Source organism: Gymnoscopelus microlampas, assembly GCF_963454915.1.
Source record: "Gymnoscopelus microlampas genome assembly, chromosome: 10".
Lineage (NCBI taxonomy): Eukaryota > Metazoa > Chordata > Actinopteri > Myctophiformes > Myctophidae > Gymnoscopelus > Gymnoscopelus microlampas.
The window spans coordinates 35,186,479-35,202,622 of record NC_139947.1 but is presented as its reverse complement, the minus strand read 5'-3'; the positions used below and the strand labels follow the sequence as shown (position 1 = coordinate 35,202,622).

The 16,144-nt window shown below is 40.5% G+C and overlaps 2 protein-coding genes across 3 annotated transcripts in view; both read right to left on the bottom strand.

Moving 5' to 3' along the window:
* On the bottom strand, positions 1-5,308 carry ssr4 (signal sequence receptor, delta). The gene is made up of 6 exons (XM_084069580.1): positions 5,166-5,308; positions 4,495-4,613; positions 4,295-4,369; positions 3,831-3,920; positions 3,649-3,714; positions 1-721 (listed from the first exon to the last, which is right to left on the bottom strand). The coding sequence occupies exons 1-6, from the start codon at positions 5,212-5,214 to the stop codon at positions 617-619; spliced, it is 504 nt and encodes a 167-aa protein (XP_083925706.1). The 5' UTR covers positions 5,215-5,308; the 3' UTR covers positions 1-616.
* A 1,242-nt stretch (positions 5,309-6,550) lies between these two features.
* Positions 6,551-16,144, bottom strand: part of LOC311053073 (rho GTPase-activating protein 4-like) — a 15,310-nt gene continuing 5,716 nt past the window's right edge. Inside the window, exons 8-23 of one of the 2 annotated variants that reach the window (XR_014601604.1) lie at positions 14,769-14,990; positions 14,128-14,229; positions 13,497-13,676; positions 12,837-12,921; positions 12,595-12,622; positions 12,357-12,450; positions 12,003-12,063; positions 11,778-11,855; positions 11,371-11,499; positions 10,387-10,492; positions 9,384-9,611; positions 9,016-9,071; positions 8,660-8,894; positions 8,501-8,543; positions 7,684-8,305; positions 6,551-7,324 (exon numbers count right to left, since the gene is read on the bottom strand). Coding sequence is in view for 1 of the 2 variants with exons in the window: in XM_084068456.1 (XP_083924582.1) it covers positions 8,183-8,305; positions 8,501-8,543; positions 8,660-8,894; positions 9,016-9,071; positions 9,384-9,611; positions 10,387-10,492; positions 11,371-11,499; positions 11,778-11,855; positions 12,003-12,063; positions 12,357-12,450; positions 12,595-12,622; positions 12,837-12,921; positions 13,497-13,676; positions 14,128-14,229; positions 14,769-14,990 (1,770 nt within the window). In the remaining variant the exon portion in view is untranslated. Of the gene's footprint in view, positions 7,325-7,547; positions 8,306-8,500; positions 8,544-8,659; positions 8,895-9,015; positions 9,072-9,383; positions 9,612-10,386; positions 10,493-11,370; positions 11,500-11,777; positions 11,856-12,002; positions 12,064-12,356; positions 12,451-12,594; positions 12,623-12,836; positions 12,922-13,496; positions 13,677-14,127; positions 14,230-14,768; positions 14,991-16,144 lie in introns of those variants that run through there. The other variant, XM_084068456.1, reaches the window with a different exon arrangement.

Genomic DNA, 16,144 nt, shown 5'->3' with positions numbered 1-16,144 from the left:
TGGAAGAAAAACAGACCATTTATTCAGTTGACCATGTCGCTTGGCAGAACATGCTATAACAATGTTAGGCCTATCCAGGCCAGCCAGTGCAGTCACATTTGTGATGATCACTAAACATTACAATGTCATAAACAAGAGGCGGAGATCTCCTGCTACTGATGTTCACTGTTATCTGCAAGGATCCCAATCCATCCAACGGTCACCCACAGTGAAGAGCATGGAGAAAGCTGATGTCTGCATGTTCCTACAGACATTCATTAGTGCAGGTCCATACCGTACATGGCTATTAGGACATGATCACCTGTTTTTCGTTTTTTGTTTAGTTTACAGGACTGTTGCTGTGGATTGTTCAGATTTTTACAAAAGACAAAAAAACAAAAATGACAAAATATCCTAAATGAATCTGTTAATTGACAAGACTGACAGCATACAGACACAGTCTGCTTGAATAAAAAAATTACAAAGATTTTTTGCTCTGGCTCCTCATCTGAAAACAGAGTCGGTGGCCAAATTAAATAGATCTGCCACAATACTAGATGACAAGACTGGCAGATAGGTTGCACCAGAATGCAGTCTTTAAAGATCCAGTGGTTAAAAAAAATGACTGGGGGATCCTTTATGCCTGAATGGTGCTCTTTGCGGTGAAAGCCAGATAGTAGACCAGAATACCAATGAGAGCAGCCAGAACCTCAGTCGACACCCATGGGCCATTCCAGGCACCCTGTGGTTAGATAGAAAAGACACCAAGATCAATACACCCCCGCGAAATGCAAATGAACAGAAACCAAGTTTAAAGTGCAATGTCTTGAATAAAAAGAAAGGTAGAAAGTCTAGGAAGAAAACTTGTTGGGAAACCAATTACCACTGCACGACAAGCAACCAATGTTAATGTTGGACTACCTACAACTTACCACTGTCAACATTTACGGGAGGGATAATTATATTTAACATGTAAATGACACTAATTGGACACTCCCCCGCCCCCCCCTCCTTTAATGTCCCAAAGAAGGGTTCAAACTGCTTATGACAAGGTGGCCTATAGTTACTCCAGGCCAAATTCAATGGATTTGCTCAAAGATGATTTATGGCTGGCTTGCTTGCTTGACCACCTTACATCTCAGTGGCCAAATCCATGGAGCTTAACTCAACGGCTTGTGAAGGTTTTAATTGCTTGTTTTATCCAATGGTAGGCCAGGTTTCTTTGTTTTTAATGCAAATGTTTACTTATATGTGCGAAACTGCCTCTATTGCAGTATTGGATATTTTCACTGCCTCATATATCCAAGTCATCATTGCAAAACTGAAATACCTTCTCAATTGACAAAACGGATAAATAAAATACATTAATTTCTACATGAACTGTTAATAAATCATACACATTTCTGCTTCCTTTCAAATAATTGCATTGTTTTGTAAGACAATGTTTCAGTGAATTGAATACGACTGAGGACAACCCCTTGCAACTTCAAATAATGATTGCATTACTGTCAGTGCCAACTCATGTGTCACATAAGAACCAGAAGCAAAGAACCAGCTAATTAACACTAGAGTTGTGCAGGATACCATCCACATATTTCAGTTTAACCTTATTCTTGGCCTTTAAGTGCATTACTACAGTAATTACATGTCAGTATAGCTATAAATACGTGAATTATCAGCTGTGTTTGGGTGAGTTCATATCAGTACAGTAAGTGTCAAATGTTTCCATTTTCAATATTGTGAAGTACCTTTTGAGCTACATTCCACATTATAACAAGGTGCCATCTATGCACAAGGCTGTGTAAGCGATAACACATGATGATGTGTCCCAATAATAGGAAATTAATCAATGAGTCAGGGACAGCCCTGCCTCAACTAAAGAAATACTTAGTTGATCATCATTGATACATCTGTGATATTGTCTTTGCTGCAAACAATCATGCAGTGACCAGCCTTTTCAGCTTGGTGAGGTTGAGAAGCGAACATTTAAATGTTGATTTCACAAGAACTACTGGGCTGACTTTTGAAAGTTGTATACTGTCAGAATTAAAGGGTTATATCTAGAGTTGACCAGAGATGTGCATGGGGGAAAAAGATAATAACAACAACAAATCAACAAGAACAAAATCGATTAATTGACTATGAGGTGGCAGCCCTAATATGAAGAACTGTGCTTGTGGAGTTCCCTGTCGAGTCTGTCACCTTGGGAGTGCATTATCACATATATTATTACATCATATACCATGGCCACTTACTGTGCCAAGGAACAAAAAAGATGCACTCTTCATATTTTTTACTTTTGATCAACATGATTAAAACTTTCCTGTATCATGTGCAATACCTGCCAACATTGAACTGAAAAATAAGGAGATTTTTCTGGTGGGGGGCCTGGCTTAATATTCACTAACTTAGTATTCACATTATGGCCCTGGCTGCATATCAGTGGGATGCAGTGGAGTAGACACCTTTTTCAGCATGGGTTTTCAGATCAAAAGGGGCCCCCGGGACTGTTTTGTCAAAAAAGACGCTCCACCGATGCGTTTCACTGCTTCTAAACTTTCACTTTCTCGACACCGTTTGGTGCTAAGAAGAACTAAAATAAAATAAAAACTCTGCAGCAGGGGGGGCCCTTTGCGGTGAAATCCCGCATATGGGTTCTCATAACCCAGCAACCCTATGTAAGCTACGCCACTGGTGGGATGTGTAACACCCATGGTATGTTCACTTTTACCATGGAGTCTGGGTTAAGTTGTCCAAAATGTGGGATATTTTCAAGAGAAATTACAATTCAGAAACACAGCAGGAGAAAGGGTAGCCGCAGCAACTTAGATGTTATAATGCTATCTGGCATCTATTATCTATGTTGCATTGACAGCCCATTCATTGAAACCAAAAAGTCCTATCTGATTGTTTTAAACAACGTTAAACTCACCAACATTGCAGTTGTATGGAAGCTTGAGTTATCCTCTTTGTATCCGTTTTGTTTCATAAAAATCCACCGTAGACATGTTATGACGGTGACCTGCTTTCTGTCAATAAATTCCATGCAGGTGATTATTATCATTATCCAAGTGTTCGAATTTGGAAGCGCTCGTTGGAAATCACTCAACAATCCTGCGTACCACCTGTTTTGAAATTGCACATAATGTAGGAGGCAGCAGGACGTTGCGTTATTGAAAACGAGTGCTTGCAAACTGTGAAAAATAAAGTCACCTGTACGGAATTAATTGATAGAAAGTAGCTCATAACATGTCTACGTGGATTTTTATGAAACAAAAACTTGAAAGATACAAAGAGGATAACCCAAGCTTTCCATACAGCTGCAATGCTGGGGAGTTTAACATTGTTTAATACAAGGACTTTTCAGTTTCAATGAATGGGCTGTCAAGGGTTGGTATTGCAACTCTAGATGCCAGATAGCATTATAGCATCTACGTTGTTTGCGGCTAGAAATTCAGGAGTCTCCTGGTAAATTCAGGAGTGTTGGCAGGTATAATCATGTCCATTGGGCCAACTTAAGATGAGCGAACATTAGCGTCATATACTGAATTTCATTCCACGCCAAAAATGAATCCATCTATTTGAAGATTTGCTGTAAATACAACATTTCCTGTGGCTGCCTCATCAGAGGACCAGCCTACTCATGTCTGCGTGTCTAATCAAACTCACCCTGTGATCCACGTTGACGGAGAAGAGAGGCTGGATGGATGCTACATCCTCATTGTTTCGCTGGGCCTGGAATACATAACATACAAATCAATACAACCAGTCATTCCGTAAAAGAGGGAGAAGCATATAGCTTTCGCAATTATACAAGTACAATCCTCTGAACACTTGTGATCAAAACCCACCTTGCGCAGCACACTGTAAGATTCCTCATCATAGAACTTGACCTGATAAGTTCCAGAGCTGGCCTGTTTGTGAGGAAGGCTCCAAGACACCTGAGAAAAGCAGAAAGGTAAACATTGCCGGAGTTAGCCAGCGAACATTGCAACGCACATAGTCATTAGAGAGCCATACAAGTAGGGTTGGGATCGATCCGGAGCAATCGAAGGAACCGAATCCAACATTGTGGAACCGGAATCGGTTCCGTCACTGTCAGAGCTGGTATGTGGACTTCACACCTGCTATTATTGCAATTACAATACCGGTGGTTCTCACACTTTGAAATTTCAAGGACCACCATATTTGTACACTCTCAAGAGTAACAGACCTGTTAGGGTCCGTTAAGGGGGATTCGTTAAGGAACAAGAATCGTTAAAATCCCAAAAAGGACACCAACCCTACATATAAGTACAGAGCACCGGCCTCATACCTGGTACTTGCCAACATCCTGGCCTCTTGTCACTGGGAACTGCCTTCCGTTGACATCAGCATACAGCGCCACGCTCTGGTGAAAATGAATGAAGTAGTGCATCATCCGTTAATCATTCAGCAACTTCACTAGGACACGTTGTTTAAGAAATGTCATGTTAAAATTGGTATCAATGTAAAAAAAAAAAAAAAAACACTCACCTGTGCGCCGTTGGCACAGGCCAGGCTCAGTTCCACGATGAACACAGACTCGGAGGAGATGACAGCGTCAGACGTGGTGTAGGCCGATGGGGTAATCACTGGGTCTGAGCAGCTCTCCGCTGTACACAAGGAATAAAATCATTTTAAAAAAAATATATATTTTTTACCAGCTTGCATTGCAAACTCACTAAAAATGCAAATATATACGCTTTTTCCTAATGAATAAACACAGTTTAGAGCCTTTAACGCCACGCAGACAGATGAAAGTCAAGTTAGCCGAGGTGGGGGTATGGTTGGTGGTAACCAAGACTCGCCCCAAAACACGCTCGCCCCCATTTATTTCCCCCAGCGGTTCTTGTACTCTTGTATTCGTTTTACTGGGGTTTAAGTTCGGAATATGTTTAGGGTAATAAGGCATAGCTTTACTGAGGTTACGTTTATGAATAAAGTTAGTTTTTAGGCATAGTTTACTGAGGTTACGTTTAGGAAATACCTAGTGGCGACCGTTCCGAGGTCGCCGGATTTGTCCCGGGGCAACTGTGTTTTGGGGCGAGCGTTTAGGTATTCGTATGGTTAGCTAGAAATGTGTAGCGAGCATCGTAAAGACAGGGTTAAAAAAAAACAATTAAAAGACAACAAAACACAGCATTTATGTACTGCACTGAACTTACCCGAACAGGCGGCCACTAGCAGGGCAAGGAAAGCGGCTATTCTTAACATCCTGACGTGTTGTTCTGTTCCAGAGGTTCTGGGTTAGAGAAATGAAGTAAGTCCACCTCAGCTTTCAGTCTGACCACCGGTGCGCTGAGATGACGTGTACGTACCGTGCTGACGCAATGCATGCTGGGAAGGCTCGAGCCGAAAATAGCAGATCTGTAAGCTCACAGCGCGTCGCTTCCGCCACGCGCTGTGAGCTTACAGGTCTGCTGTGTTCCACGCGCGCCACCGTCGCGCGACGGAGTATAAATTGGGCTTGGACTAGCGTCCTAGTCTTCTTGACACGTCATCAGAAAATGATAAATAATTGTGCCGTTCTTATTTATATTGTATATATATAGCCTACGGTAGCCTATATACCTTTACTTGAAAAACATTTTAATTAATATTAAGGGATATTTCACTTTTAAAAAAAGAATTGGTCTTTTTATCATATACTCAGGCTTTTGTCAGCCCCCAGACAGTTTTGGGGGGCTTGATTCAGTATTGGAAGTTGCTTGATTCAGTATTGGAAGTTGCTTGATTCAGTATTGGAAGTTGCTTGATTCAGTATTTAGATGATATTCATTTTATCAGACACGCCCCTTTCCTATACAAACCCATTATAAGTTATAGTTTATAACTTCAAACTCATGATTTGATTCATCAAAAACACTGCCCTCCTCCTAATAGGCCTACGTGAGGGGGCCGTGTTTTTTCGATTACCTTTTTTCATTTATTTATTTTTATTGTATTTCATTTTTTTCATTTTCCAAAAAGAATATTAAAAATAAATGAAAAAAGTAATTGAAATTCACTTATTAGAAGGACAATATCAATACGGGGTTACGGGTGTTTCCGATTAATCTAACATGGTTAAAATGGAGTTTGAAGTTACAATGGGTTTGTATAGGAAGGGGGCGTGTCTGACAAAATGAATATCAAATATCTAAATACCGAATCAAGCAACTTTAAAACTGTCCGGGGTTGTCCCAAAAGCCTGAGTAGACGATAAAAATGACCCACATTTGTTTTTATTTGAAATATCCCTTTAAATACATTCATTCTAGATATTCGCATTATTTTTATTTTATTTGCAAAAATCCATAAGGCCTACTACTACACAGGACCTCAATGGAAATAAGCCATGGGCTTTTTTGGGTAATCCTTTTGGCATCCTTTTATATAAATTTGTACCACTGTGACTTTTTTGCAAACTGTTGAACAGTATTTAATCAATCAATCCAAAACTACTTATCATATTTGAATGAAGTATTGACGTTAAAACCATTTGAAAGTCTCTAATATATCTCAAAATACTTTAAAACACTGTTTCATTGTATCAATCAGTATGGTTTATTATTTGATGTAAGCTGTACAGAACAATATTAGTGTGGAAAATACATTTTAAAAAAGATATCTCCAAGAGGGCGAAAACATAATCGACCACATAATTCACAGTTTGCCCTCGTCTCAGTTCTATGACTCCATCATTTTTTCAAACTGACAAATGATAAAATTGTGTGTGTGTGTGTGTGTGTGTGTGTGTGTGTGTGTGTGTGTGTGTGTGTGTGTGTGTGTGTGTGTGTGTGTGTGTGTGTGTGTGTGTGTGTGTGTGTGTGTGTGTGTGTGTGTGTAAACTTGCATGGGTGTGCACAGGCACATTATGTGCCACCGGTGTGTGTATGTTTGTCTGGGAGGTGGACATTGTAATGAGGGCATTTCAAGGTCCAGTGAGCAAAGCAAATTAATTTGCGAATGGCACTGATTAAAATTGGTCTGTCTGCACTGATTAACAGTGCTAGCTTACATGAAGGACAGGACAGGCACAGCATCAAGTTGAACACAATATATACAACCTAATAAGAACACTTCAGTGCATGTCAAATAATTTTACAAACACAACATCAGTAAATGTATAAAAACATAGATCCATAGCCTCTTGCTAGACTACTGTTTAGGCACATATTGCACTGTCAACTGACATGCTGTACATTGTACAAAACACTAACAAAAGGCTTCTCAGTATGAATAAGCTCTTGTCCAACCAAAATGGCTCACAGAGCGGTTGTCTGAACAGACATGTTCAGCGAGGTGTTTGTGGGTCAGTGCTCTCAGCTTCTAGAGCAGGGGTCTTCAACAGGGGGTCTGGGACCCCTAGGGGGTCCTCAGAGTTACTACAGGGGGTCCCCCAAATCTTTGTGTGATGGGATTTTTTTTTTACATTAACCAATGAACCCTAGCATTCCTTTTCTGAGGAGAACTTTAGCCAAAAGTAGAAGATCTACAAGCTCACAACGCCTCGCGCTGCGAGGCGTTGTGAGCTTGTAGATCTGCTACTTTTGGCAAAGGGGTATAGGTGTAGAGCGAAAAAAAAGAGCAGACCTCATTTAAAAAAAAAAAAGTTATATAGAGGGGGTCCCTGCTTAATCTCTCTCAGCTAGGGGGTCCCTGGCTTGAAAACGTTGAAGACCCCTGTTCTAGAGATCAAACAGCCCATAGATGCTGACACTTGTACACATACATTCAAATCCTTTTCCTCTTTTATATAATCCATGCATAATTATTTGTATCGTCGCTGTCTGACAGAAAACTGTAATCTCCATATTTGATCTATAATTACATTTTTGCAACAAATCAATGCCCTATTTCATACTTACGTCGTATGAGGGTCACACAACAGTAGTGAAAACAGCCCTAGTTTGTAGATCTGCTTTTTTGTTTAGCTATTCCTTTAAGATTTTGAAAGTCTTTTAAAAGTTTCGCCTATAATGACCTGCCCAAAATAGGGACGCCAGGTTGAAAGTGGTTTAAGTCTGTCTGTGGGTTTCATAAATAGGCTATTTAACCATTGAAAAGTAGTAACAAAAGCTTGTGACTAAATAATAACTACATTGGATCCATTTGGAACACAGGCTCAAAGTTTCCACCTGACAGCGACGATATGATCCATTCAACGAGTCCTCTCTCCCGATTCAGTTGTTCTGCTAGTCTAAACAGCCCTACGCCTCCCTTTCCTCTGGGAAGGTTGGATGGAGGGAGAGGAGGAGGGATCTTGTAGTGTCTTTTTCGAGAGCAGCTCCTTGAAGACAGAGTTCATCTGGCGACAGACCTCCTGTGAGATGAAACAAAGCACATTGAAGATGGAGAGGAAAGATACAAGGCCCTGTGTCTCCTCTGCACTGCCCACACATCCACTGAACCTCTAATTATGCTTCACTCACTGACTGAGTTTGATAATAGCAACAATGTTCTGTGGACAGTCATTATGAGAAAAGTAATTTAAAACTAAATGTGAAAGAAGCCAAACCTTGTCAACGGTGATATCCTCAGAGGTAGAGAGGTCCTGGGCCCTTTGAAGACAATAGATGGAGATAATTTAAAAAAGAGGCCTTGTTAAAAATCCATCCTGTGTCTCTACTGACCACAACAAGTCAGTTGATGAACTGTTTAATCATGTGGCACTTACTCTCTCCATATGAAGCCAGGGGACTGGGCCCGTGGTGGCTTGCCCTGTGAAGCCATGGGGGGCGTTAGCATGAACTTTCCACTTGGAGCAATCTTGGTCCCTGGTGAGATGCCTCTTCTAGAGTTGCTCTGGTCTGGGGAAGCCCTGCTATTGGCAAGAGGTCGCTCATCTTTTCGCTGTGTCAGCGCTGGAAATGAGCTGGTGTTTTGGTCTATCAAGGTTCCTGTCTCCAAATCTGTAGTACACAGTAAGTACGGTATATTGAAAAAAATAGTTTTTACTATTCTGAGACACGCAATTTGTGAAGACAGTAACTGTCAGGGCTCCAGCATATGCAAAGAATGATTTATTCGTACCATCTTTGCTGTGGGTATTTTCTGCTTCTCCATCTCCCTCCTCTGTGATCGCTTCACTGAAAAGATTATATAAAAACGATAATAAAATATATAAATACATTTTATATTAGACACACGCACACACACACACACACACACACACACACACACACACACACACACACACACACACACACACACACACACACACACACACACACACACACACACACACACACACACACACACACACACACACACATTGTATATATACAGTATATATATATAGTGTATATATATATGATCGAGAGTGATCTTTACATTGAAGTGTCTCTATACAAATATGTGTATATCCATATGTGTGTTTGCAGGTATGTATCTCATCTCACCCGTCATCATGTTCCTGTGCCATACATTTCTCATAAACAGGTCCCTGTACCTCGGCCTGGCTGGGGAAGATGCTTTCATGTTGGAGGATTAGGTTCTTGACCAAGTTATTGATCTGAGGCTGCAGGGTGACCACGTCGTCATCGAGGGCCCCTCGTACCAGACTGGGGCCAAAACACACGGCCAGGTTGTAAGGCTGCATCATGTTCTCATCACTGTACTGGGACACACTGACGGGAGAAGGACCAACCAAGGTTATTATAGTTTGAACATTTTCATACTTTTTTTATTTTTATTTCGTTTTGACTTGACGTTTTCAATTTCAGAGGGTTTGCTAGTTTATTTGAGTTTTTATTTTGTGAAAGAGCTTAGTTTTAGCTGAGTTTTCATTAGATTTAGAGATAGTTTTAGTCTTTTATTGTAATATGGGGTAGTCAGAGGCGAAGTAAAATAGTGAAAAATGGCGATCTGCTTAACTCCAATCTTTGTTTTATTCTAGTTTTCGTTATTTTGTTAGTTTTAGTTAACTATAATAACCCTGGGAGGAACGATGGAAATCAGGAGATTCACAACTGAAAAAGATAGAGGAAGTGCAGACTAGCAGAGGAGAGAGATTTTGAGTGAGAAGAGAAACTGAAATTCTAAGTTGCATGAAACTCTTATTGCAGCAGACGTGTGGAAAAGAGCCAACTCATCAAATGTATTACATGGGACACTATCACACTGTTGATCTGCATTCAATCTGTCTGTTTCCATTCTCTGTGCTCCTACATTTCCCATGATGAGACACATAGAAAAAACACTCAGTTTTATGACTGCTAATGGAACGTTAGTAATAGCAATATATATATCGATAATTGTGAAAATTGTGATAGTGTCCTTCTAAGTAAAAGATTCCAAGTTCACCTTAACATTTGAGTCAATTTAATGGCTTTTTAAAAATATTTAAATGCTGAATTGTAAATGATTGGTGTTAAGGTGCTGACCACGTGTTACATCACTCACTGATGGAGGAACGCAAACAGGTATCTCAGTACAACAGTCAGAGGCTCAGGGTAGGATGAGATGACCGTTTTGAGATAAGCTGCTCTCTCAGCCTTGTCATCTATGTCTGTGAAAGGAAAACACAGAAGGGAGATAAGTTAAGAGATTCAACCTGCTGTTGAAAACTCTAAGACATGGACCCACAAACACACACACACACACACACACACACACACACACACACACACACACACACACACACACACACACACACACACACACACACACACACACACACACACACACACACACACACACGTGCAATACTACATACGTATGGCTAATTTATGCTTCGATTGATTGATTGATTGATTGATTGATGTACTTTATTTAGTAAGACATGAGAACAGTACATGACAGTACATAACAGTACATGGAAGTACAAATTCGCAATACAAGGTCTACTAAACTGGATAGCTCAGTTAAGCACTTAGCTTGTTTAAGATGAGATCCCCATGCACACAAATCATGATGACATATAAGAGACGGACAGATATACACACTACTATACAGAATGTCATACAATCAGTTTACAGGTTACTGGTATGAAGAGTGACAAATATGTACAAAAGAAGAAAGAGAGAGGGGGGGGTAGGGGGTAGGTTAGGTTAGGACATGGGGTAGGTTAGGACTTGGACAAGGGCCATTTTTGAATTGCAGCCTCCTGAAGGTGTATCTTTAGGGCATTTTTGAAAGTGAGTAGGGTTTTACACTCCTTTACTCCTTTTGGTAGGGCATTCCACATTTTTGATGAATAGCATGAGAACGAGTGCATTCCCTTTGTTGTGCCAAATCTGGGTTGAACATGGTTTGTGGAGCTGCCTCTGGTGGACATTTATGTAAAAAATGACATCTTAAAAATATTCACTTGAAAAAACATTATTTACACGATGCCTTTAAGACACAGTCAAGTACAGTAAAGAGTATACATTTATTAAGCCTTACGGGTATGTTCCAGGAGCTGGCCGGTGCTGTCAATAGGGAATAAGGGATTCTCCAAGCTTCTGAAATAAAGCTTCAACACTCCAGCCACAGAATCCAGGGAACAATTCCTCTCAGACAGTGGGTCCTCTCCTGTAGAAGAAGCCCACAACACACTGTCCCACATTATTAATGCTCTTCAGAAAGGGCACTTAGTATATGTTGATTCTGTGAGAGTGCGCGATGGTACATGCACGCACGCACGCACGCGCGCGCGCGCGCACACACACACACACACACACACACACACACACACACACACACACACACACACACACACACACACACACACACACACACACACACACACACACACACACACACACACACACACACACACACACACACACACACACACACACATACTGTACCTCGCTCAAAGGCATCCCTTATGCTGTTGACGTCCAATTGGGACCCTGGCACCCTGAAGATCCCCTCGTGGTGAAGACCTGAAAATATGGATGGATGGATGAATGGAAGGGCATATATTAACCAAATTTAAATAATACATGTATGTTATTGAAGTTATTGAAATACATCACTGACAACACTGTATCACTGTTTACACTTACAGTGATACAGTGCAGTTGACTCACCATTGAGGTTGATGAATCGAATACAGCTCTCCACAACCAGTGGAATTTGTTGTCCAGACGCCTAAATGAAAAGAAAAAGTTATCAACTTAAGAGAATAAGTACTTATACATAATATAATATAATATAATATAATATAATATAATATAATATAATATAATATAATATAATATGATATAATATAATATAATATAATATAATATAATATAATATAATATGAGAAAAGGTACAACAAAAACTGTAAAATAAGAGCAATAAATACAATAAATGGACAGCTAGACCGCAAACAGCAAAAAAGGGAAGGATGTTAAGACTGTTACAGTACTGTATGATTAATTGTGCTATTAGTTAATTACCTTTATGAAGGACAGCATGTCCCCACTGAAAAGTTTGTGATTGTGAGTCATCTTGGAATTGGATTGACTCCTTTTCATAGACTTTGTGTTGATTCTGCAGGGAAATACAGTATACCAGTCAATATACTGTCTGGGGCATACATATATAGATCTGTATCTTTCAAACAACTTTAAATGTGTTTTGTGGTTTGATGTGGTTGGCTCTAAATGCTCTCCACAGAAGCAGATTCAGCTGTACCTGGGTTGATGGTCCTTTGTTACTACAGCTAGGAAGAAGAACATTTTGAATGCAGAATTAGCTATTAAGTGGCAAATAAAGGGAAACATCAGGGTTAAAGTGATACACTGCTTTGGTTTAAAAAAGGAACAACAATTTACTACTGACACAGTACAGTACACTGCAGTCAAGCTGAACAATATGGTTCAGTGTTTTTGCCTTGTTATACTACCCAATGTAAGAATTGCAGAAGTGTTTGGTACCTTTTTGCACAGCCACTTTAAGCAAGTCATGTTTGGCTTGTAGTTTGGAAACCAGAGAGCTGTCTACCAGGTACTCTTTTACTCTCTGCAAAATAAATCAGCATTTCAAAGTAATGATTATTATTATTTATTACATATTTTTAGTAGGAAATGAAATATAATAGAGCAAGTGCAGGTGCATGTGTACATTGTACATTCAAAGTCATTGTTATCGTGCAATCGACATTGCCCGCTATGGCTTGTGTCATCACAATTAGTCACATAGCTCCCATTTACACTGTAATAACAACACTGGTTCTCAAAGTGGGGTCAGAGGACCACCAGGGGTCCTTGGAGGTGTTCCAGGGGGTCCCTATTATGAGGAACAGTTTAACACTTTAAGCCCCATTTTATTTTTCAGCTATTCGGACACAGCCGATCTACAAGCTCATGTGCGATGCGTGTGCTAACTGTGCTTGTAAATCTGCTATTTTTGAAACATTTAGCAAAATCTTGACAAAATGTTAACAAATCTTCTCTTATGTGAGTCCCTGGCATAACATCTTTTCAAATGGGGGTCCACGGCTAAATATAAATCAATTGGGGTTTGAGAACCCCTGCTGTACAATACATTACCACCAGATGATAATCTATGAGGGTAAGTATACTGTGTGGACTCACAGTAACGTAGAGATGTTCTGCTTCTTGTAGATTGGCTCTCCGTTGAGCCACACTTGGCCTGCTGGCTAGGTTCTCAGTACTGCCTTCCTGAGCTGAGCTGCTGGCTGCACTGGGCTCCAGGTCATCGTCACAGATGCTTTCCAACAGGAAAGCGTGACCTGACAGCAAGCATTTATGAGCCTGGGTTGCAGCAGGAGAGAGGATGGTGAGAAACAAATTGAACTGGACTGAACTGTTGTGAGTGTCGTGAGTGTTGTGAGTGTCGTGAGTGTCGCTCTCGACTCAAGTCATGCAGAATCAAACTATTGGACGTTTTCTGTCTCAAGTCGATAATTATTCCCCAACTCGTCAGATGGAATCCAAACGGATCTTTCCTGGGTCCCAAGGAGTGAGGTTACTAATACTAATAATAATTTGGTCCCCACGCCATGGGGTGTTATTTGTGACTGTATATTTGCACATACATGAAATTTGGTGGTTCAGAGCTGCTTTAGAACAGTGGTTCTCAATAGGGGTCTGCTGCCAAATACAGTCTTAATTTGGGGGGGTCCTTGAAATGAAACTGGTTGAGAACCACTGCTTTAGAGGGATTGCAGTGCAACAATAGTGTAGTGGTAGCAGTGCGAGGTACCTCTTCAGTTTCCTGACTGACTGCAGTCAGTCTGACCCGGATCTGTTCGTATCGGTTCTCCAGGTCATTTCTCATCTCACACTCTGCACTGACCTCTGACAACTGAACGCAAACAGGAAGTGGTGAGTGAGAATACAGTACTACATACAGTAATTCATAATCAGACGCACTCACACACACACACACACACACACACACACACACACACACACACACACACACACACACACACACACACACACACACACACACACACACACACACACACACACACACACACACACACACACACACACACACACACACTCATTTAGATTTTGCAGAGCACTTGTGATTTATATACTGGATGTTCTTCCTGGTCTTTTATACTCTTTTGCATCTTTATCTATTTTACTTACAGTACTATTTTGTATGTACTTAGGACGTATGTCCAGTAATTACAGTGATGGTATAGCATTTGTATGTCGATATATTATTGCTATTGTCTTATGTCCTATGTGGGTGTTTCACATAAAATGTAAATACGTCATTATTTTATGTATGCCCTGAAATCCTGAATAAACAAAACAGTGAAGACAAAAAAGAAAAACACATAGCCTATCGAAGCCCACGTACAGTACACACACATACTGTTGCTGTACCTGGTCACCGTCGTGAGGCAGGTAGGGGAACCGTAGAGGCAGGCAGAAGATGTTGTGGTGGGCCTGCAGCAGGTGGTCTCTGTCCTGCCTCTCGTCCAGCCCCTTCACCGTCCCTTGGAGCTGTTGCAGACCCGTGTCCAGGTTCTGTTGAGCCCGGCACCGGCTGGACAGGTAGGCCCTCATCACACGGCCCAGGGTGAGGTGGTACCCCGCGTCTGCACACTGAATCAGAATCAGAATCAGCTTTATTGTCAAATCACAGGTTTACAGAAGTGAAAAAGTGGGTGAAATTCGTTTTTGTGCAATGTTCTATCGTTTTTGTTATTTCCATAGAAAAAAAGAAAGGCAAGAAGAAGAAGGGGGGGGGGATCAATCAAAGAAAACAAACAAATTATCTACATATTTACACGTACCTGAGGTAAGATATAAAGGTGCGTGAGCATAGCAGCAGATGTATACTGTATGTGCTACAGCATAGTATGTGTTACACTTAAATCTGTGCCACCGTGCCTTTTTTTGCAAACTGTTAATAAAGTATTCAATCAATCAATCAATCAATACTATGGACGTTAGTTAAGGTGCAAGAAAAACACAAAAAACTAAAGTCAGCGACAAAAGTCAGTGCAAAAAGAAAGTCAGTGCAAAATGTCAGTGTGTGTCGACTGCATAATCCACATAAGGTAAACTGACACTGGTATAATCCGCAGGTAGGTCCATGGGGAAGAGCAGTATTGTTGCAGGAAAGAAAACAAGTGTCTATAAAAGAGTTCTAAAAGCTGATTTATCTGCAAAGAAACATGGAGGACATATGCATTTTGAGGTTAAATGCAAAAGTAGGGGGGAATTTATATCTCCTGAGACCCCCAAGGACGCCCCTGTGTACAACTTGAGTTTCCCTCAATAGACACTGCGTGTGAGATCTTCATACAAAGGTATACTGATGTATACTCAGTATCCTCAGTGTTAATCTATCCGTTTAAATGGACTGCGATTCCCAGAATTCAGTTCGAAAGAAAGCCACGGAAGTACCGCCTCAAAAAGAATGCTGCAGGGTCGCATCTTTTGGAAAGTAACAACTACGTTGTCAGAAACAGTATTTTATCAACATTTAAATAAATACATTTCCAGTACTACATGAGTGCGTCATTTTGGTGCAAGTGTCTGGGACAGACATTTGCAACTAAAATAGTGTAGAAGTTCTCAAATAACACATTTCTGTAGAATGTTTTTTGGGAAGAATATTCCAGTTAAAGATGAAATCAAAAATAACTTTTGTTTAAATTCAAACAATTTACACAGTATGTCATTAAAGATCATATCAAAATAACATGTGCAATTTAGAAAGTTACACAGAATGACTTTAAATGAACATAGGA

What these genes read in the sequence shown, in the direction of transcription:
- ssr4 (XM_084069580.1), bottom strand. Translation starts at nt 5,214, where the DNA reads ATGTTAAGAATAGCCGCTTTCCTTGCCCTGCTAGTGGCCGCCTGTTCG. An exon ending in CCTGTGCCAACGGCGCACAG is followed by an intron (nt 4,370 to 4,494) that starts GTGAGTGTTTTT and finishes CATTTTCACCAG; the next exon opens with AGCGTGGCGCTGTATGCTGA. An exon ending in CCGTCAACGTGGATCACAGG is followed by an intron (nt 722 to 3,648) that starts GTGAGTTTGATT and finishes ATCTAACCACAG; the next exon opens with GGTGCCTGGAATGGCCCATG.